At 32.9% G+C, this 23,893-nt stretch overlaps 1 protein-coding gene across 14 annotated transcripts in view; it reads left to right on the forward strand.

The window, feature by feature from the left end:
* Positions 1-23,893, forward strand: part of KCNT2 (potassium sodium-activated channel subfamily T member 2) — a 440,948-nt gene that overhangs the window by 177,298 nt on the left and 239,757 nt on the right. For 10 of the 14 annotated variants that reach the window (XR_009210825.1, XR_009210826.1, XR_009210827.1 and 7 more), the window contains 4 exons: positions 2,958-3,017; positions 13,199-13,273; positions 14,482-14,583; positions 17,579-17,673. Coding sequence is in view for 11 of the 14 variants with exons in the window: in XM_058430744.1 (XP_058286727.1) it covers positions 2,958-3,017; positions 13,199-13,273; positions 14,482-14,583; positions 17,579-17,673 (332 nt within the window). In the remaining 3 variants the exon portion in view is untranslated. The remainder of the gene's footprint in view (positions 1-2,957; positions 3,018-13,198; positions 13,274-14,481; positions 14,584-17,578; positions 17,674-23,893) is intronic. The other 4 variants (XM_058430741.1, XM_058430747.1, XM_032136834.2 and 1 more) reach the window with 1 other exon arrangement.

The following is a 23,893-nucleotide window of genomic DNA, read 5'->3' on the forward strand; positions in this document are numbered from 1 at the left end:
ACATCTTGAACTAACATTTTCATTTTTTTCTTGTTTGTCTGAGCCCTGCGTTCTACTTCTTGAGGATTTCGTCATGATCAGAATTAGATTTTAAAGAGCTTGTGAGAGTTTGGAGAAAACCAAAGTAAACTACTGCTTTAAGGCTCCACAGGTTTTCCCCAACTACATTAAGTATTCCTGTTATATGATTCCTTTAAAGTTAATCAAAGCCCATAACTGTGTTTGCTTTTTACCTTGTATTCTTAGTGTCTGGAATATGGTAGAATATCAATAAATAATTATTTAATGAATGAACAAAGGAAACAATGACTCATATCACCAATAGTAAGAGCTTAGTTCCTAAGCAATTAATCATGCAAATAAAGCCAAAATATGCCATAGCATAATAGGAGTCTTTAAGAAAGGCTAAGAAAATATGAAAGAGCACAACATGTCTGATTTATATTGCTGAGGTGTTCCCTAGAGTCTCCGTTACTTCTTTGTTTTGTTTTGTTTTCTACTGAATTTCATGTCCAGCAAACTTTTTGTAAGTTTCTATCTCCTCTACTTCTGTTTACTTCCTACAGATCCTTTTTATTTTCTGTTGCTTTTAAAAATTACAAATTAATTGGAAGAATAGAATAACCAACATCAAAAAGAATTGGAGGTTGGACGACAGTGGAGTCTGGAGGAAAGAGAAAGACTTTAAGACTCACTGCTTAGGAGCAATCTTCAAAATAGTTTATTTATTTATTCATAAAGTTATATACATTTATGGAGTACAAGTGCAATGTTATTACTTAGCTATTTAGAGTAGTGGTAAAGTCCAGCCTTTCACTATATCCATCACTCAAATAATGCATGTTACATTTATCAGGCAATTTCTCATCATCCACCCCATTCCTACCTTCTCACTCTTCCAAGTCTTCAATATCTTTCATTCTACACTCATTCTACATGCCTTTCAAAGTCATGATGATTGTGAAGTCTGTATATTTGTATGTGATAATGAATTACTTTAAGTATGTGTGCATTGTGATCATAACCATGAAATCAAGTTTTTACTATGCTTCGGTGTTTTAAGTTTTGTTAAAGTCGTTTTTTACATTTCCTTACTCTGACTTTTGTTGCAATATCATATTAATTTATAAATAACTCTGAAAATATTGAAATGTTCATTAAAATGTAGTATTTTAATCTCTGAGCTATCCTTCAATTAAGTGCACGTTTAAAATAAATTGTTTTATGAATAGCCATATATTATCTTCAAATATATTTTGATCTATTCAAATTGCTTTTTAAAATAGTGATATTTAAAAATAATAACGATGCTCTTTTTTTTTTTTTTTTTTTTTTTTGAGACGGAGTCTCACTGTGTCGCCCAGGCTGGAGTGCAGTGGCGCGATCTCGGCTCACTGCAAGCTCTGCTTCCTGGGTTCACGCCATTCTCCTGCCTCAGCCTTTGGAGTAGCTGGGACTACAGGCGCCCGCCACCACACCCGGCTAATTTTTTTGTATTTTTAGTGGAGACGGGGTTTCACTGTGTTAGCCAAGATGGTCTCGATCTCCTGACCTTGTGATCCGCCCACCTCGGCCTCTAAAAGTGCTGGGATTATAGACGTGAGCCACCGCGCCTGGCCATTGTTCATTTTTAAATAGCACTTTGAGTAACATGTTAAAAATGCTCTGGAGATCATCTAATGCTATGTACTTCTACAAAAAAAGCATGAGTAATCATGATTTAGAGGATTTATGGAGAAAATGAAAGAGATTTGTGTTTTCTATCATAATAATGCCTGGCTACTGTACATACTTCTGAACATATTTTACTTACACTGCTATGCATTTTATCTGTTTTCTTATTGTTCTCGTGTTTTGATATTCTTTTAAATTCAAAGATTTTTATCCAAACAGAAGAAAAAATGTAATCTCCAGGGTATCTGCCGTTCTCATTCAAAGAGTCTTAAATGTCAAAAATCTATAAACATATATATTTACCTGAGTCAGTTTTTGTTTATATTTGCTCATTTGATTCTATTTATCTATCCCAAGGTTGTAGAGCATTTAACACAGAATAATTGTATTATTGTTTTCTAGTTACTTTTTGTGGCACAGTAATATATTTTTGGTAGTTAACAGTAGAGATGGTGTATACAATAGAGAATATAGAAAAAGATAGAAGCATACATAGGAAGATAGGACTAACACTTCTATCTGCACAAGGGGAATTGGTTATGAAATTCATTCAAATAAAATCTGAAAGTATTTTGAAGTGGTGGTGTGGTCTATTTTATTTAGTATTCAAAGATGTACCCTTTTTATTTTATTTGACATGGGTGATAAGACTGAATATACTATTAAACTTGAAGCATGTGTTATTTCATTTTCTGTATTTTCTGAAGAGAAATACTGATTTTGGTACAGGTGCGTGCTTCCGGGATAGAGTGGCTATCTGTGGTGGACAGTTATGTGTGATTTTATGTATTAGAAACACACACACATAGCTGGGCACGGTGGCTCGCACCTGTAATCTCAGCACTTAGGAATGCTGAGTTGTGTGGATTGCTTGAGCCCAGGGCTTGAGACCAGCCTGCACAACATTGCAAGACCCCATTTCTATTAAAAAATTTTTTTTAAAATGAAACACACACATTAAAGAACCTGTTCTTTATATATCATGTAAACTTCAGCCAGTCTGGCTATTTTAATAGCACATTTACATTTTGAATAATAACTAAAAATGGTTTACTAAGGAGTATTAGAATGTATGAAAACTAAGCTGTAGTACAGGAGACAGCAAACTGTGGCCAGCAGCCTGTCATCTGTGTATAGAAGTTAAAGTGCCACCTAGTAAGTCCTATTATACACCCATATATGTATACATGCACATATATTTAAATAAAGTTAGTAGTATAGCCAAGAATATATATAATTTAATTGTATTGCATTTTCTCATTAAGTTACAATTTATCTTTCAGGTTTCAGTGGCATTGATAAGTCTGTTTGAAACAATATTACTTGGTTATCTTAGTTATAAGGTAAGTTATTTTAATTAGCAGTTTCCTGCTGATAGAACACATCGGTAGTATTTACTCAGTATTCCTCTATTTATAGTTTGCACTGGAGGGTAAGGCTGACTCTTCTTGAGCCACTTTGTTTTGAGCCTCTCCAGTGGCTGATAAAAAGCTGTATGAATACGGTAATGTTTTCCTTGATGACTTACAAATGCTTCGCTAGTTCCTATGGGTTTACTTACCGATTATATGCATGCATGTGGTGAGGCAAGCAACTGGAATGGTTCAACTTTGTTGTATTCAACATTTTTTTTTCTGATTTCTACACATAATATTGAGAAAGCAAAAACATGTCTGTTAGGAATTATTTTAATAAATTATCTTATTTTTTGATAAAGCTTTGTTTGGCTAACATGATTTAACAAATATTTATTGAGCTCCTATTTAATGGAGAGCTCTATACTTCACATGATTCTTTTCTCAATGAGTTTATAATCAAGAAAGGGAAGGTTACAGCAGAACATCATACAGATAATAATAATAGAAGCAGCATATAAAGGATACTTCCAGTGAGGTCAAAGAAAGTACTGTGGGGTTTTATAGAGAGAGCTCATATCATAGAATGAAAAGGAAACACTAGTACTTGAACCTTAGTGATTTCAATAAGGCAAGATGAAAAGACAGCACAATAGAGATTGATAAAATTAGCAAAGGCATAAAGGAAGGACTTTGCATGTAAAATTGGAGGAATAATAAATATATTTGTTTAGAACATGGGGGCATTGTATAGCAGCATATATTTTTAAGTTGATGGATGATGACTAACACAAGATTCTGTAATTGAAATTCAGTTTTAGGAATATTAGTTCAGAATCTCTATGCAGTTCAGGTCAAATAGACATTATGGTGAAGTTCATGTGCTCAGTTAAGATATGTTGCAGTATGAAAGGAAACTGACAGTAAGATTTTGGCTGGATGAAAAGATTTGCCAGCTTTAATGAAAGATTAATTACGAAGGTAGAAGCTAAAGAAATCATCAACTGATGGGTTGAGACAGGAGAAGAGAAGGAAATTCATAGCATTCTAATAGCTTCTGAGTTTGAAGGACTGGAAATACCGCAGTAAAACTAAGAAACAATTGTATCAAGAAAAATGTCAGATTGGGATCCATATAGATTAAATAATGGAATTAGTTTTGGAGGTGATGAATTTCAGGTACTGGTGAACACAAGATAAATAAGTTATGCAATTGAGAATGAGAATCTGGAACTTTTGAGAGAGAGATTTATTAAGACTTGACAGTCATTTTCACTATTAAGACTTGTTAGTAAAGGAAGCCATGAGAATCTATCATGCATTGGTTAATCACCAGGGTGGAAACTGAGGCTTATGTTGACATGGAGATGCTTAAATTCAGGGTTTTGGAGGAATAATAGAACAATCAGGGAAGACAGAGAAGTTAGAAAAGTTAGAAAGTCATTGGAATGATTGTCATAATCATTACTAATTTTTGTTAATAGCCTTTTCATCTACTCTATCAAGTGTACTCAAGGTTATGTTTTTGGGGAACTCATATCTAGCACATCAATTTCTTTTTCACTTTTTTTTTTGGCGGGGGGAAGGGTCTCACACTGTCACCCAGGCTGGAGAGCAGTAGCACGATTATGGCTCACTGCAGCTTCGACTCCGCCTGGGTTCAAGCAATTCTCCCTACTCCTACTCTCTTGACTAGCTGAGACTATAGGTGCACACTGCCACCTGGCTAATTTTTTTGTGTGTCTTTGTAGAGACAGGATTTTGCCATGTTGTCTGGGCTAGTCCCAACCTCCTTGGGTCAGGTGATCGTCCAATCTCAGCCTCCCAAAGGGCTGGGGTTACAAGCATGAGCCACTGCATCAGTCCCTCTCTCACTTTTTAAAACATAAGAGTTTTGAAGATAACATTCTTCAGACTATTATTTAGTTCTAAATTTAGAGCAAGAAGTTTTTATAAGCTCACCCTTTTTTCAGGCTCACTTTTTTTTTCTTTTTAATTCTCATTATTGCCATCTTAAAAAAAACACTAATTTCTAAGAATGTCAGATTGATGAATAAGAAAGTATGGAAACAAAAGAATGACAGCTTTAAAAAATATAGGTGGATTAAAATTTATGAGAAGACATAGGATGTTAGAAATGTCTGAGGAACAAAAAGTATTATATAAAAGCACATGTGCTATGTCAAGTATAAGAAGGCTATTGAGTTTACAAATTAGGAGATCATTTGCTATTTGCCTACAATAGGTCAGTTATAATGGAATACAATTGAGTGTCAAAATTGTTAAATGGAGAATGTTGTTTGACTGGGGCAGGTGCTTACTCAAAGCAGTAGGATGAAGCAAGGATGACTGCTTCATGATAAAAAAAATCTTCATTGTTTAAAAAAGAGAGAAAGTACAAGGCAGGAGTGAAATATTATAGGAAAGTTTATAATAAGTAAGAAGTAAGTAAGCTGGAATAGAAACCTGAGGTTTAATGATTACTTTTGGAAAGTCTCCATTGTCTTTTGGGAGTGCAGAAGGTGGAAAGTGGTGGATCAATAAGTAAATTAGAGCTAGAGAAGAGAAATGAAAGAGCTTTCATATAGGAGTCACATATCCCTAAATTACCTAGAAAGTACTAAATCAATAATAAGCAATATAGATGAAGATAATGAAGAAGGGTCTTCTAAGGGTTTATTAGTATATCTCCTTGTCAAAATAGGTGCACTATAAATATGACCTGATTGACAAATCTGGATATTGGGTAACTAGAAAAATAAAACAAAATAAAAAATCAAATAAAGTAATATCCCAGATCTTATCTTTAATGTTCATTAATATATATGCATACATATATATGATAAATGTTGAATGTAATATATAAATAATGGTATGCTTAAAATTTAGGCATGTGTGTTTTGGGGTAAATTAACCCTATCCCTTCCACTAGTACAGGAGTATATACAAAACTGTAACATGGCCAAAATATTAATCTGCATTTGAAGATGTATTTGCTCCAACTTCTTGCTAAAATGTAATATGAAATTAAGATTGGTGTTTTGCTAATAGAACTCTTAGCACTAATTTTAAAAGCCATTTAAAAACACATATCGATTCAAGATAATTTTTCCATGCAATCATATGATGATATTTATAATCAATTATTGCTTATAATTTATAAAATTAGAGCAGAAAATTGTAAGACCTAGCATGCAGAGCTAGATGATATACAATATTTCCATCTCAACCCTCATAAACATTAATGGCTTCGATGGAGGAAATGTAGACAGCAGTTAAGTCCAGTATGTTATAAAGAAAACAGATAGGATAAATAGGAGTTATGTGACAGTAGAAGGATAGGTTGCTGTTAATTATTTTCTTTTTCCTCTCATCGGTATAGTCCAATCTGTGAATCTCTTTGGTCCCTTCAACAGAGTGTTTGATAATTTTTTTAGAATGGGTGAATCAAGTAATTGGTAGTCACTTATGGTCTCTAAATAAGGCATGTTTTGGTAGCAGAATTTAAAACATACTCCTTCCTAAGTTAGATTTTTTTTTTTTGAGACAGGGTTCTCACTCTGTTGCTCAGGCTGGAGTGCAGTGGCGTGATTGCCTTTACCTCCTAGGAGATATAGATCCGCTCGCCTCACCCTCCTGAGTGGCTTGGGACTGCAGGTGTGCACCACCACACCTGGCTAATATTTGTATTTTTTTTTTTTAAGAGATAGGGTTTTGCTATGTTGCTTAGGCTGGTTTGGAACTCCTTGGTTCAAGTGATCTGCCTGCCTCCTCAGCCTCTCAAAGTGCTGGGATTATAGGCATGAGCCACCATGCCTGGCTAAGTTAGATTTTTTAAAGAAAAGTAATATACAGACACACAGAAATGGATGTTGTATTGCACCAGCAATTGTTTCCACTGCTGATATTATTCTTTGATACTTATAATTCTGAAATAGTAATATTAATAGCAAATCCATATATAACTTTCTTGTATTTGTTTATATATGTATATTTATAGAGAGATATTATATATGCTTATACGTGTATACCTTAAATATTTGAAAATACATTTAATACAGCATTATGCAAGCACTTTATAATTCTTGAAATTAGACATTCTAAAATAAGCATAACTAAATCATTAGCAACTAAAATAGTTTAAACTTTCATTGAGACTGTAGGTTTTGAAAACCAGACTAAGTTAAAGCGAAATTAGCTAGAACTATTAAAGTACATATTGAGTTTAGCAGATAATGAATTAGCATCCATGACATGAACTTATTTCATCTTCTGTCATACAGAAGTGCAGGTCTACGCTTAAATCATCATTCCATTCATGTTTATAGCTAGTTGGCAAAACAAACATGGTAATCACCCAACACTTAAGTTCTTATTCTTTTGTCGTCATAAATGCCCTCTAATTCTTTATCAACTGCTTTCAAAATAAAGTTCTATTTATGCACACACATTCATTAAATCAAAAGGAAACAAAAACAAACTCTGGCACAATTTCCAAACCTCCACACACAAAAATTCATCATACCTAGAACCCTTTTGTTAAATCTGCAATTCTTTTTTTCCATAATCACATTACAAAAAGCAACAATTTTGAAAGTTTAACACCACACTGGTTTATTTCTGGAAAAGAACAAAGAATTTAGTCCAGGACTCCTGAATACCAGATACTGTTGATTCTGCTTATCTTGTCCTGAAAATGGTAAATCTAAATATTGTTGGGTTTATATGTAGAAATACAAAGACTGCCATAGCGTTACGACACTATTTTAAATTCATCCAAAGAAGACAAATTACCAAACCTTTTATTAAATATTTTAAAATACAGGTATTCTTAACATTTAAGAATAAAAAGTATTTACAAAATGTTCCTTGGCCGAATCTGGGCTTGCAACAAATAAACTGCTATAACTAATATAATTTTTGAAGTGCTCTTTAGGGTTGCACAGATAGTAGTTCCAAGGTTCCATGTTTCTTTATGATAAAAATAAAAGTGCGATGCATTTTAGAAAATCGCATATTTTCCTGCATTATTATTGGTTAAAAATGATGTGTCTGTGCTAAATGTAGACTAATTGGATTGAGATTTCCTTATATTTTATTGAATTCTGTCAGTAATAAGAGGAACATAGAGAGGACTGGCCACAGATACAGCTACTACTTAGAAACTAAAGAAGTTACTTTTTGGAAGAAGAATAATGCTTTTAATCTCTTTCATGAAAATAAGATTAAATGAAAAATGTATTTAATATAATTTTGAAAGGCATTGTGCTTGCCTTTCAATTTTATTTCTTAGTTTTCTTACATAGTGACATTGTATGAAAGCATGCTTTTTTTCACCATACTAGCATTATCCTTAGGTTTTTGTGATTTAGGCTTATTGGGGCTCCTTTTTGGCCAATGAAACTTGTGGATCCTTTCTATATTTATGTTCCATTAGCTATTTTTAAGAAAGATAATTTATGGATGTATTTCATAGTGCAGAAGACAACCTGAAATCTTAGAATTAAACTCAATGCATATAACTGAAAAGAGATGCATTTATTTTTAGCGATAAATACATTGCCCCACTGTACAATTTTAGACCATGAAAATTAGGCCTCTGTGGGAAGTTCATTCATGTGTCACAAAACTCACACAAACACACATGTGTCACAAAACTCACACAAACACACACATATATGCATACATGTGGTGTGAATCAACAACTCATGGTTGACGTAATGTACCAACAGTTTTTATTTAGGAGATTCAGATGGTCAAGCACTGCACTAGGAGCAGTGCATGCAATCCTGAAATACACTGATCCTGATCTTGACCTCACAGAGTTTAAAGTTTTGTAATGTATTAGTATGTAAATACAAACTGAAGAAAAATAATGTGAAAGAAATTGATGGAGGATCAAGAAGCCTAATGTGGGGGTCAGATCCTGCCTAGAGGGTATGTGATGAAGGGGCAAGGAAAGTCTCTAAAAACCCAGATTTCAGTTGAGAGCTGAAAGGCAGATATGAGTTAACTTGGCAAAGTGAAGTTGTAAAGAAAGGTAAAGCTTTTCCAAGCCTCTTGAAGAGTTATATACAAAAGTATACTTAAGGCATGTTCTAAGCAGTGAATATACTTTATATATTCCGTCGATGGAAGGAATGATCTTTAAAATAAGGTTAGAGAAGTCAACAAGAGACAAATGAAATAGTGCCTTGTATGATATAATCACATTTTTGTCTTTGTTGTGTAAGTATCTGAATAGCTCTGAAGAGTAGGCCTGGTCTGGCGTAAAGGTGCAGGGGATTGGTAATAGTGCAGTAGGCGAATTGGAATGGGGCAAGAATGACGGGATGGTGGCTAATTAGGCTTAACAAGTCAAAAAGTGAGAAATGAGCTGAAATAAAAACTAGAAAATCTCAAGAGCTATTTACAAATTAGTAGGTCTTATTGCTAAATTATAGTATAATTGTAAGTATAGTATAGTGTGAAAGAAAAATGTAAAAAGTTTCTCCAAGATTTTTGGTTTGTGTTACTGGGAGATAAGTCAGGAAACAAATCATAAGTTTTGCTTTAGACATACCATATATAAAGTGCTTTTGAGGCATTGATGTGAAGCAGTGGTTTAAGCAGTTGATCCGAGTCAGAATCTCAAGAGATAAAATATTGATTTGAGCTATTGATACAATATTGGAAGTCATTAGCTTATTAGTGATTATAAGTTGAAGCTGAAACATGGATGAAATTACTTAACATGGGTATATATACAAGAATTCTTGAATACTTTCCTCCAGAAAATTTCAATTGGCTCTGCAGTTACAAGTTTAATCATTTCTACATGATTACTTTAAGTATAAAGGTTTTAAACAATATCATTCTTTCAAATGAGATAATTTGGATCCAATGGAAAGAAATATAAATATTTAAGCTCCAAAAATAAAATAACTATATCAAAGAAGGGGAAGAGTATGTATGAAATAGCTGGGAGTATCATTTACTCATTCATGATATTAATTGAGCCCCAATAAGCATTTTAAAAAATTAGTTCACTGAAATGTTACAAATGCTTGCCAAGGAGATTAGTATTGAAGGTGTGGAGGTGTAATATTCCAGCCAGAGGGACAGATGTGGCAAAGGTCTACAAGCATAAAGTAGCCTAGCTTGTTCAGAAATGGATATAAAATTCAGTGTGGATGAATCTTTGGTTGAGTTCAGGATAGGAATAGAAATATCAAAATTACAAGCCAAGCTAGTAGCCAGAGTTCAAATTGTGAAATTTCATATAATACAGTGATGAGTTTGGATTTTATTATGTTGGCAATGGGAATTTGGCATTTTAGAAAGATTCTTCTGGCTATAATGTGGAAGAAAAATCGGAAACAAATCCAACCTAGACAGATAATTAAATAAAAATCATAAAAGGCTAATGTGTTATAAATGGAAATGAAGAGAAGAGAGACATGAGAGATAAAAGATTTTTGTTTATGTGAACTGAATTATACAATGTGCCACAGTTCATACAAATTTTGCTGGGCATTAACAGAAATAGCCTTCCATATCACTAGTAGCAACTGGTCCCATAACCCTCCTTTCTTGCTACTCAGATCAATCTCTTCTTGTGGACAATCATTGATACCAAAGAAAAATGTAAAATGAAAAGTGAAAATACAATAATGGAAGAGAAAGGCAAAGGCAAAGGATAACATTCTGGAAATGATGCCGTGTAAAATCTGATGAAAGAAATGATATTATTCACCTGCACAATTAAAAAAAAACACATGGCATAACTATGACTAGTTGTAACTCTTTTGTTAAATAGTCCTGATTCAGTGGTAGTAGGAAAAGACCAGTTTTTCTACACTTCTTCAAAACCATGCATCCTCTGTCTGATCCATGCTAATCAGATGACATCTCAGAGAGGTTCTATAGCTTTTCTGGTCTTTTCATTCATACGGCAAATTGCAGTTTAGTATTTACATGTACCCTAAAACTTAAAGTATAATAATAATAATAATAATAATGATAAAAGAATTTTTTAAACTTAAAAAGAAATTAGGGGCAGGGCGTGGTGGCTCACGCCTGTAATCCCAGCACTTTGGGAGGCCGAGACGGGTGGATCATGAGGTCAGGAGATCGAGACCATTCTGGCTAACAGAGTGAAACCCCGTCTCTAATAAAAATACAAAAATTAAAAAAAAAAAAAAAGACTAGCCGGGCGTGGTGGTGGGCACCTGTAGTCCCAGCTACTTGGGAGGCTGAGGCAGGAGAATGGCATGAACCCGGGAGGTGGAGCTTGCAGTGAGCCGAGATCACTCCACTGCACTCCAGCCTGGGTGACAGAGCAAGACTCCATCTAAAAAAAAAAAAAAAAAAGAAAGAAAGAAAGAAAGAAAGAAATTAGGATCAATATATGCAAACGTTTAAAATTCTCCTCTAAGATGGCTTCTCCCTGTCCTCAACTCAGACCTACATGGCACAGGGAATTATCATGGGAGGCCTATCTGCTGTTTCTGCTTCCTCTCTTATCTGATGCCCTTTAAGGCTGAGGAAAAACAGGGAATGAAGTGCAGTCAGTTTCTGGGTTGAAGTTGCCTGACTGGCACAGTTATTGTCTGGTGTTTGGTTGTTCCTCATGGCAGACACAAGCTCTGGCCCTTTCTCCCATGTAAAGCTTTTGTGGCCTATCTGGAGCCTTTGCATTTCCTGGAGGCCTCAGTGTGTCAGGCTAGCCACTAGGGCTCTGACACAGACCTTGGGCTTCTCAGGCCCACCATCTGTTGAAGTCCCATTTCACCTTCAGCTACACAGTCTTATTGAGTGTAAACCATTTTTAAATGACTATAGGTTCCATTCTTTAGGATTTATATCTGGTTCCCAGAAAATAGGCACTTTTGCCTTAAAATTGGAGGGATTGTGTCCTGCTCTTATCCAGTCATCTTTTTCTTTGATCTCTTCATTTTAAAATGTTTTGGGCAGTAGCCAAATACAGTCTCCATGTTGGAGCCAAGTTAAGTGGTTTGGTTCCCTAGAGCCCTTTTCACTTAACTTGAGGTGATGAGATGCACCACAGCACCTGTAACATCTCTCTAAGGAGGCATTCTCATTGCTTCCCTTTCTTCTAATTTCTCACTCCTTTACTGTTTTTATATAGCCTGGATGAGGGTGATAAACTATGCTCACAAAACCTATTACTTAATTTCTTAGTATATAGAGACAATAGCTGCTCTACAACTTTACTTTGGGATGTGCAAGTATATTCCATCAATGTAGTTTTTAAGCCTTTGGAGCCTGAAGGAAAATTAAGAAAGAGTCCCAGTTTTATAGCCAGTGTTATAATGGATAATTGGAGATTACAGGGATAGCAGATTTCAAATTGCCTTTCTAATACATAGATCTCTTCATAGAAGAATAAACTGCTTTAGGAAAGTCTGTGCTCATTATCGTCAGACACCAATCAAGAAAGTTTCAGTGGTGACCTCTTAATGTTAGGGTCAGCTTCATGGACATGTATTCTGTGCATAATAGCAGGGTCAGCACAGGGTTCCACAACCAGAAGGTCCTGGTGATTAGTTGAATGTTCTAATGTTACCTTCTTGAAATTGTTAATTTCTTATTAGGAGGCCTCATATTTTTCATTTTGCACTGGGTCCTGCAAATTATATACTCAGTCCTGTTTAATATGTTTGTATTATGAGGTTAGGGAGATTAGAGTCTAAATGATTGAAAAAGTCCTTCCTTTAAATTGTATTAAAGTGAAAACAATTTTAATACCAATGATTGTTAACAAGGGTATGTTTCACAAACTAATATACTTGATGGTTAGTGAATATCATTATTATAGTAAGTAAAACTTCAAATTGTCACTTTTTAATTGACTGTAGGTTTTGTTAATGTTTTATTTTTACTAGTAACTTTTCTTCCATGACATATTACTTGATAAAAAATGTTATGTGCAATATTCGTGGTTTCTACAAACATTTGTTTTACTTCTTAAACTTTCAAAATTGAGAGAGCACAATTACACTAAGAAAAATAATCTCTAAAAGTCATTGCTATATCTCTATATAATATTCAGTATTCTGTTAATGGAAGCATCCTTATTGCTAGAGAAATTCTAAGTGCTGTCTTTTTGCCCCCTTAATAGGATGCAGTATAATTGACTTTCGTTTTTATTCATTCTTTCTTGGAAGGGAAACATCTGGGAACAGATTTTACGAATACCCTTCATCTTGGAAATAATTAATGCGGTTCCCTTCATTATCTCAGTAAGTCCTAAAAGAACCTTAAAAAACACTTTTGTAATTAGACTTAAGTAAAATCTTTAAACCTAGATACTGTTAAATATGATAGCTAAGATAAATGGATTTAGACTTTGGTTAGAATCATGATACTAAGGAACAAGATAAAATTGGTTGGATCGTGTTGTGTAACTAAATGGAAACTAATGATTTAGTACAATAGCAAAGTAAAATATTTTAAAGAGATATATGCTCTGGGGATGCCATTTGACAAATGTCATTGTTGTTTAAAATTACTAGAAATTACTTATCCACTTATTGTTTATATTGTGGATTTTTTAAAAAAATAAGCCAATTGGAAACATATTTACAAAATTTTCTCATATGTTGAAAATATTTATCTGTGGTTTAACCACAAGATTTATTAAGTCTAGTTCTGTTTTTAGTAAGGAGATTGCCAAAAGGTCAGACACCTAACATTTTGCTTCTTTTCAAACTGCTCTATGTTATCAGTTCCATGATGATCCTATTCAACTACCGTCTCATAAATATGTCACTCAACACTTTCCTTTTGCAAAACTATATTTTAATCGCAATTTAATAAAGTTATAATAATGTCTGTTTGGATTATCCTTTGTAACACTTTATTTGAATTTTATTTGGAGGATTTTGAAAATAAGTAGATATTACCTGGAGCTGTTGCTCTCTTCTGATAATTATTTTAATTTGAGTGATTTATCTAGAGAAGCAACTTGAACTAGATTAAATGACAGGTTAACTAAATATAATTCTGATTGAACATAGCTCCCCAATGTCACTTAAAGTGGTTTAACATATTTTTATAACATTACAAGAGAGTAATTTTATAAGGAGGGTAAGAGGCAGTATTATAAAAAGAGAGTGCCTTTCCTCTTTGTTCCTACTTAATACCTCAAGTTACAGAGAAAAGAAAGCCAATGTCTATTACAAACCATCACACTAAAAGATTTAATGATAGAATTAGCATAGATATCTGCCATCTGGTGAAAGCTTATCATTTTCTTTTTGCTTCTGCAATAATTTCCCTAAGAAAGATTTAGACAATGAATGAAAGAACATATCAATTCCTTGCATTTTATTAATAGTGAGTTTACATTATTTGTCATATTTAAATTATTACACTGTCTTTAACAACTTCTTTTCTATTTCTTTTTAGTGTACTGGGTGTGATTTATTCCTTTGAGATAAAAGTCTAGTTTTGGTTTGTTTTCCAGATATTCTGGCCTTCCTTAAGGAATCTATTTGTCCCAGTCTTTCTGAACTGTTGGCTTGCCAAACATGCCTTGGAAAATATGATTGTAAGTATAGAAGTGAAGTGCAAATATGAAAAGATTTTTAAACCATTTCTTATTTTCAATGTTTAGATTAAACAGAGAGAGAGAATTTGGGATCTAGTCTTGAACTTTCTCATTTGCATTCTCCCATAATGTATAACTCATACTATTGGAATTAATTAAGCTGTAATTTAATTTCCAAGTGTTTCATTTTTAAACATCTTTTAAATTAATTTAGGGTCATAGTAAATTGTTTCATTTAAATGTTTTTTTAATGAGTCATTTTGGTAAAATACTGTTAAATAAAGTGATACATAGTGTAAATTTGAAAGTTAACAGACCTTAAATGACCAGTCTGCTCTATCTTAATCAGAATGAAAACTTGTTAAATGTCCATATTGCCAAGTTGCTACCTTTGTAGGGTCCTATGACTGGTAAACAAAAATGGTTCAGAATTTCTCAATGTCACTAAAAACCTTATTGGTTTTTGGACTGGTTCAACCACTTAGCCAATCTTCAGAGTACAAATATCCTTCCCTCCCAAGGCAGTTTGTTGATGTATAATGGGACTCCTGGCTTTTGAGGGCTCAGGTAAGTGCTTTAGTCAAACTGCTCTTAATTGTAGATAGTCTCATATTCAGTGAACATCCGTGGGGTTTCCTAAGATTCTATTTGGGAGCCAGAAGCCCCTCATTTGGAGTCATCCTTCTGGATTTGCTTGAGCGGGGTTGTGAGTGGGACATTAGGAGACAAGGAAGCAAGAGGTAGAATAAAAGATGGAGAACTCAGAGCTGTGCCACAGTTGCATTTTGCCCAAGGCTAACCCTGCTTGGTGGCATGGTTTATAACTATGACCAAAACATTTTTACCACAGGCTTTAGTACTTCAAAGCTAGCTGTAAGGCATTGCCATTGAGTCATTCATACCACAAATGTTAATACATGTTCACTATATACTGAACAATGTGATGGGCAAATGATCTAACTTCTCTGCTATTATCTTCATCTGCAAAGAAAAGCACCTATAAGTTTGCTGTGATAATCAAATGAAATTATATATACGTACATATATACAAAATGTACACACATACATATGCATAATATGTGTGTATAGTATTTTATCTGGCACAACAAAGTAAGGGCTCAATATTATTAATTTTACTGCGTTGAAAATTATACTTGTTTGGAGGCAAACTTATTTTCCATTTAAATGGGTTTTAAACTGACATTATGACTAAAGTTTTGGCCAAAAGGAGTATTTGGATAACATTTTAGTATTCACAACTAAATGAATGTTTCTAAACATTTATACCAAGTAACCACTGGAGTCCTATGAAAATATATGGCCAAAGGGTAGAGAGTGTGGCCTGTGAAATGATTCGCAGAAACATTGGGCTGTCTTAATTGCCCCGATGAAATACTGTTTGACTAAATATAGATTGCCTAAATTGCTAATGAATAAAAATACACCAGAAAAAAAACTTATTCGTTAATTTCTGTGTTATTAGTTGTTGGAAAAAAATAACTCAAACAAGACAGGATACATTAGACAAATATTGACAGTAAAAAGCCTGTTTTGCAATATTAATTTAAGATTCATTTTCCATTTTATTTCCACATCTCTTTTCGCCAGATGCGAAACTTGTATTTGCTTTTCTGTTCATTAATAACTCTGCCATTAGAAGCTAAAGGGTGAGAGATGAAATCCAAATCAATCAACTTCGTTATTTGTCTTCATAACAGTTCCGGTTAAATGAGTGGTAGACAAAATGAGTGGTAAACAAATAATGGCTCATTTAGATATTTTTATTGGTGAAGTTATTTATCTCGTGCTATACTGATGTAAGACTAAAAGTTTATTATTTAAAATTGAGATAAAAATGATACAAATTACAAAAATCCGTCAATCTACCACATAGACTAAACACTAGTAATAATTTATATCCTTCTAATATTTTGTATGCAAAAATATGCACACATATCATACATGGAATAAGACTGTATGTTTGAATGTATAATTGGAATTTTTTGTCATATACTGGTATGTAGTGAACTAGTTCTTATGTTATTAAAAATTATTTTTCAAATCAGTTTGAATGGAGTTGGCTAAATTTATATAGATATCAATTTATGTAACAATTTTTTGTATTGCATATTTAAGTTATTTTAACATTTATGAACATTCATTATTTCATTTACTAAGTATTTTAATTTTATAATAAAGATGAACATAAATATTGGTGCCCATTTCATACGACTTTCATGTGGTTAAGTTTTTGAAATTATATTTTTGAGTAAATACGTAATGATTTAATGCTTGAAATAGGATGTATTTCTGAGTTATGACTTATATTACCAAATTGCCTTCTAGAAATTTATAACATTGTACCTGAGGGGTAGTGTACGTGAGTGTTCACTTTTGCACCTTAAACAACACTAAAACTTATTTTTTACTGTTTGCTATCGGAAAGATAAAAAAGTATAGTATATCTTGAATTGACACTTATCTTAATGCTAAAGAAATTAAACTTAGAAAAAAATTGTTTATTGGCTATTTTATTTTTTTTTCTTTTCAAGATAAACTGTCTGGGCTAATTGATGTTAATTTTCCTGATAATGAGCTTTGTTTGTAGTTTCACTCATCTATTCCCTCTTCCTTAATTAAACATACTATTTTCTGATCTTTTGAAATTAGGATTTTCCATAAGAGATCACGCTTAACATGTAGGGGTTTGGGGGAGTAAGTGCAACACCTGTTCAGATGTCTGTAATGCAAGTAAACTGAAATTTAGTGCTTTCGTCATCTTCCTATACCAGTATCTTTATACTATGCAAGCTTTAGTAAGTTGCACTTAGATCTAGGCAAAAATGGAAATATGCCTATATTTCCATTTGAAATACATGTATTGTATGTATATGTACAGGAGAGTTGACATGAAATGTATATTAATAAATGTAATGAAACTCATGCATATTTAGTATTTATCAAAATTTACAAATTTTTTTCTGTATTATTTTAGAATGATCTACACAGAGCCATTCAGCGGACACAGTCTGCAATGTTTAATCAAGTTTTGATTTTAATATCTACATTACTATGCCTTATCTTCACCTGGTAAGATTGTACATATCAGAATTTGTGTTATGTTTCATTTAATTATAATTTCTAAAGGAAACCATATTATAAACAACTTTCATTAATAGCTTTCAATAAATAAATAAATAGTCACCAAAAAATGTAACAGATCGCCTACAGAAGAAAAAGTAACACTCTTTCTTCAGTCTTACAAAACAAGAAAGCACATACATCATTTGCTATTGATATGTACCGCAACTCTGACATTTTACCAACTGCTGTAAACAGCCAGACTATGAGAATTTATATTGCATGTCATCGTTGTCAAACAAGAATTTTTTCCTTCAAACTACTGATACAGAAGTGCCCTCAGCTTTCCACATTCTTCAAAGCAGAAACACTATTGAGAAAACTGTCCCCACCTATCACTGCTTCTGCCTCTGCCTTCTCTGCGTGATTCTTAGTGTGCAATCAGGCAGAAAGCCAGGGCAGATTTATGGACAGTGCGAGGCAAGACCTGGCACTTCATTATAAAAACATATAAAATATGCTTTATTATAAAAACAGTAATTTCCCTTTCTGGGAGGTCACACTTTGACAATTATAGAGTAATCCAGTATGAAATGTGACACTGGACATATGGATTCATGCAGAGCCTTAATGAGAGAAAAAATGTGAACATCAAAAAATGAGGTAGAATAACGTGTTTGTGTTGCAGGAATCTTAGATATGTGTACTTGTGCTGTGACCTGGGTCTGACCCTATTGAGAAAGAGAAAAAGCTAATTAGGAAGTACTAAAAAAGAAAAAATGCACCATACAGTAGTACAACTGAGCTAGGTATAAATATAGCTATACATGTATGCATGTAAATATAGATATATAGGTATGACAAGTTTTTGTATCAATAGTATGTGGTTAGTAACTCTATGAAATGGTTTTCAAATATGTTTTATTGCATACTTTTATCATTTAAAAACAGTAGACCTATTTTAGCATACTTAATGCTTTTAAATATAAAATAGCCTCTAAGAATGATATAGCCATCTTATCGCTTAGTGTCTTTTTACCTTTCACAAACTGTCTTTATGATTCACCTAGTAATTACCTAACTGCATTAATATGAAACATTAATTGCAATTATTTCCCTTCTAAAGTCACTAAAAATTCTGAATTTCAATGTAATAACATTATTTGGGCAACTTAGGAGTGTTTTCTCATCTAACTTCAGGGAAAGTACTTACAATTTTTAGAAAAATTATGTATTTATGGTATGCATATGCTAATTTTTCAATTGTAGGAAAATTACAAATACTAAAATTAATGATTACTAAATATAATGTGGGAGTCTCTCAAAGTAAATTTAGACAAAGGATAATTGAGATGTTAGTGTGAAAAAAAGGACAAGTTATTTTTACATGATGACATTTAGCAGTACTTTTGTTCTGGAGTCATCTTCATCACAATAAATCTTCATCTGTAGTGGGCTTTCTGTGCGCTCCTACTTTCTGCCTAGTACTTCTATTTTTTGGGTAGTCTAGGTGGCACCTAGACAAATTTCACCATTTTCTTATGCCAAAGGATGCAGCAGTGCTAGAGAAAGGGTTATTCATTATTTATATGAAATTTCCACTATATAATGTATTCATTATTGAAATTATTTCTATTTCATTGTTTTATTTGGTATAATAGTTGTTTTGTTGTTTTGCGTGTGTCTTGTGTGTGTGTTTTAAATAACTGAGTAGTGGTTTTGAGATGTTATCTAATATTACAACTGTCACCAGTAGTGGATATGTCTCTTAATGTGCAATAATTACATAACATTACGTTTAACTACATACAATTTTATTGTTTTTAATCACATGTGTCGTAATATGTTCTTAAATTATAATAACTCAAATGGATAAACAGGTTTGATTTCTTTGTGTATTCTTCTCTGCCTTGTAAGCAAACTGACGTCATAACTTATGATCACCATCATAAGATCGAATAAGTTTTGTTCAAGTTCAACATCAAACGTATAATTACCAAGAAACATATAAACAATGTTATATATTAGTTATATGTTAGTCATAGTATGTCATGCAGGCTGTTTTAACAAAGTGTTACACCATACACAATGTAAAATAGAAATATCCACAAAAATACAGCAACTTAAACAAATAGAAATGTCTAGGCAGTCTGTCTAAGACTGTTTCCCCAGCTTGATACTACTGGGGAATAATTTTCCTTATATCTTGTTTCTCCCATTTTTCAAAACATGGTTTCTATCTATGGTTCAAGATGGCTGCCCTGTTCTTGCAAGTACGTCCTAAGTCCAGCCTGTAGTTAGAAAAATCAGACACAACTTGTACTTTATGCTAGAATTTGGTTATATATCTACACATGGCTGAAAGGGGGCCTGCAAAACGTTGTCTAGCTGGGTAGTAGTATATCCAGCTGAATATCGTACTATCACACAGAAAAAAAAAAAAAAAACTGGAGACTGGAATAAAAAGAAGTCTCTTGGTACTAAGTGATAAAAGTCCACATGTACATTAGTTGTTTAAAACTTAGAGTTATCCTAGTTTAGAGCCCTTGAGCAACTTTTTTACACATCATTAAATGAGGATATTAATCACTCTATAAGGTTGTTTTGAAGTGAGGATTAAGTTAGATATAAAGTGTTAAGCAAATGGCATGGCATATAATGTGAACATCTCAAAAGTTTTAGTTTTTTTTTCATTTCAAATGCCTTTTTTATAAAAGATGATTAAATTATCATGTGAGTCCACAAAAACTAAATTACTTAAAAATATCTAAACACAGTATCCTTTTAATAAAACTATAAGAGGGAACCACTATGTCTAAAATATATTAACATGAAATATAAGAAAACATCTTTCACCACTGTATTCAAGTTGTCAGTATTTCCTACCTATTTCTAACACTTGAGTATGTCATTATCTCCACTAAGTTAAAGATAATGGTACCATCGCTCTCTTGGTACATTTAATGCTTTCAATGACACACAGCATTGCGACATGCCCATGGCTCCAGTTTTACTTCATTTAAAGTACTTTTAAAATTTGATCTTAGTGTAACATGAGAGGTAAAAACCAGGGGCATGGTAAATAGGGGAATAATTTTAGGCCACAGAGAGGGAAGTAACTGTTCTGTAAAGATAAAGGTGAACTTTTTTTGGACTATTGAGAAATATTTCTCATATGAATAGATTCCATCATTTATTTTACCACTTTCTGAATATTGAACCACAAGACATGTCAGAAATTAACATTGCCAAATCAGAACTTTTAGTATGTACATTGTAATTTGAGCCTGAAAGATTTGGACAAATTGGCTATGTTGTGAAGGAATCTCACAGTCTTAAAATTACCTGTTTTAGAAAGCTGTTACATGGTTTTAAAAAAAATCTTCCCTTCACCATTACAAAGAACTATCAATACGCATCTGTCTACAAGAGACACATGTTTAGTGCCAAAAACTGAAATAAAAATTAAGCTGCTGTGCTGACCCACTCTCTATGGGAAATGTGCTCAGAATTGTTTTTTTCTGTCATTGTAATGGAATTGGACTAATCTGTCCACATATTGGCAGTGTACCCCTCATCATCAATAATACACACTTCCAAGACAGCTGGGAATTGTGATTCATTCTGCGTCTCTAAAACAAAGCAGAGTAAACTGGAACATCCGGGAATTAAATGCATGACTTTAGCTTAATTATCAACATATTCTAACCAATAATAAGCACTATCATTTATAATGAATTTGGTGTTTCTAATTTTGCACTGATAGATTTATTTTGCAACTACTTTACTTCAAGCTTTAATATTTTTAAATTTACGTGTGTTTATATATTTTCATATTATTTCATGGGGTTCTAACATAAGGAACTATATTATGTTAATTGATTTCCTGTTTTAGTTCAATGTTATAATTTCCTGTTTCAGTTCAATGTCATAATAATAATTGAATCAATTCACCTTCTCAGTCTTATTTCAAGACAAAATAAACTCATTTATTGTTTAAAAATATGATCATGTTAAACATGATTAACATGCTTAATTCAAAAGTACTTGGAATGTTCATATGCATTGATTAAAACCTATTTAAACACTGGATGCTTAAGTTCTTGAACTCTATTTACTGGTCGAAGTCTAAAGGCAAATAGCTACTTGGAAAGTGGACAGTGAGAAGATAAGTACTGTAGTTTGGATGAAGAATTACAACATGGTCTAATGGTGTTAATTGCCACTGTCATGATATTTGATCCCTAGTTTCTTGTTTTTTTTCACGTTAGTTTTTCTTACATTATAAATGAATTACTGAAAGTGCTTTTGTCTGAAGATGTAGCAATTGGCTAACAACTTTCTTCCTTATTCTTCCTGCTATAGTTTAAACTTTTATAATGGCTATGTATAATTTTTGAAAACAAACAAGACAAAATCACAAAAAGTGAAAAATGTAAAAGGAGGCAATAAAATTTAATACAAAATGCAAAATATAATTATATGTAACATTCAATATAATCTGCATAATTAATTTAATCCTTATTCAAATGAGTCTCATATTAAGTTCTACTTCCCCACTTTCTCCTACTCATCATTCAGGTCTGAATTTTTAGATTATAGCTTCTCTATGACACTTTCTTGTAGTCTGTCTAAATTATGGGATATGGTCAAGGTTTATGCTTCTTCAGCATTCTAAAAACTGTGAAATATATAATGGTTCTTTAATTTTCAGTGTTTCTTCTAGACTTTTATAATTCACAAGAGCAAAGACTGAATTTGCCTTTCTTACCATTTTATGCCCAGCATCTCTTATGGTAGTTGGAAAATACTAGATGTTTAGCTAATATTCGCAATTGATAGAAAATAACATTCTGGAATAACAATACCCTTATCAAGTGGAGATACTTAAAGATATTATAAGTTAAGCATTTCAAACCATATATTTTAAGAACATTATTTTAAAACTCTTATTTTCAGTTAAGTTTTGTGTGAGGTCATAAGAAGGACTTTTTACAGTTATAAGCCAGAGTGTAAGTCTGTGAAAATGACTTCTGGCAAAAAGATATGACTGAGTAGTAAAACTTTTGCAACTTTTTAATTTAAAAAATACCCTTGGATATAATTTTTATAAATTACACACACATACCTTATAAAAATGATAAACCAAATTTTGGCCAATTTTGTCTCCATATAACCCCCAAATTTATGCCTTGAAAAATTTCCATTTTTTGCTTTTTTTTAAGAATTTGTGGGAGCAGAACAATGTAATAAAATTACTGAAACTGTTAGAAAGCAAATGGGCTTGCTGCCCGATGCACAGAGAAGACAATAACTATGGCACTGGCTTTTGAGAAAAGAAGGCTTTATTGCAAAATTGGCCATCAAAGAGAGTGACAGGTTCAAATCAGTTTCCAGGATTTGGAGCCTGAAGCAAGTTTTAAGGGGTTAGAGGGCAAGATAAAGCATTTAGGAATGTTTACTTGACAGAGTTTGATTAGAGGGCTTCAAATGTGGTCATTTACAGTAAGCTACGTTGAGGCAAAGTTTAGCCCTGCATCTTCCAAGTAAGGAATCCCTCACTTCTGACAGTTTTCAGCATTCAGATTCTAATTTTGTCCCAGTCTTTTGGTTCCAGATGTCACAGCTTTTTCCAGGGCACGTGCCCTGACTATATGACTTACAGTTTTTGGCTCTGTTATACCTAAAATATAACTTGATATTTTGTTATTGACAGAACAGGCCCAGTTTGAGCTGGTGCCATGGTTACAGAACTAGCAACTGTATGGAGCATACAAACAAATTGGTTAAATACTCAGAGCATTATCATAAGTGTCATCATATTTTTCTCTTCCCATTATTGTTTAGGATGTTTAACTTCTTTTTTCTATTTCTTTCTTTGATTTTTTTTCTTGAAATTTCTATTTTACTTTCATCTGATCTGAATCCTGATCCTCTCCTGAAAATCTGTTGATCTTCCATTATTTTGAAATAAATAAAATCCATGTTTGTACATTAGGGCACAGGGTACGGCATGGTCAGCTTTTATAAATTATTAAATGGCAAAGTATATTGACCCCAAATTTATGGCTAATGACATGATTTACTAATGTTTTTTGCATAGACACAAAGACCGTGCTCAGGAGAGTGAGACATTTCTTTTGACAATAGGAAAACTGGTTTTATCATTACCTCAAAAAAAAAAAAATCCCCTAGAAAATGTAGAATCCCCGACATCTCAAATGATCAT

Source organism: Hylobates moloch, unplaced genomic scaffold (assembly GCF_009828535.3).
Source record: "Hylobates moloch isolate HMO894 unplaced genomic scaffold, HMol_V3 SCAFFOLD_18, whole genome shotgun sequence".
In the NCBI taxonomy this organism is placed as follows: domain Eukaryota; kingdom Metazoa; phylum Chordata; class Mammalia; order Primates; family Hylobatidae; genus Hylobates; species Hylobates moloch.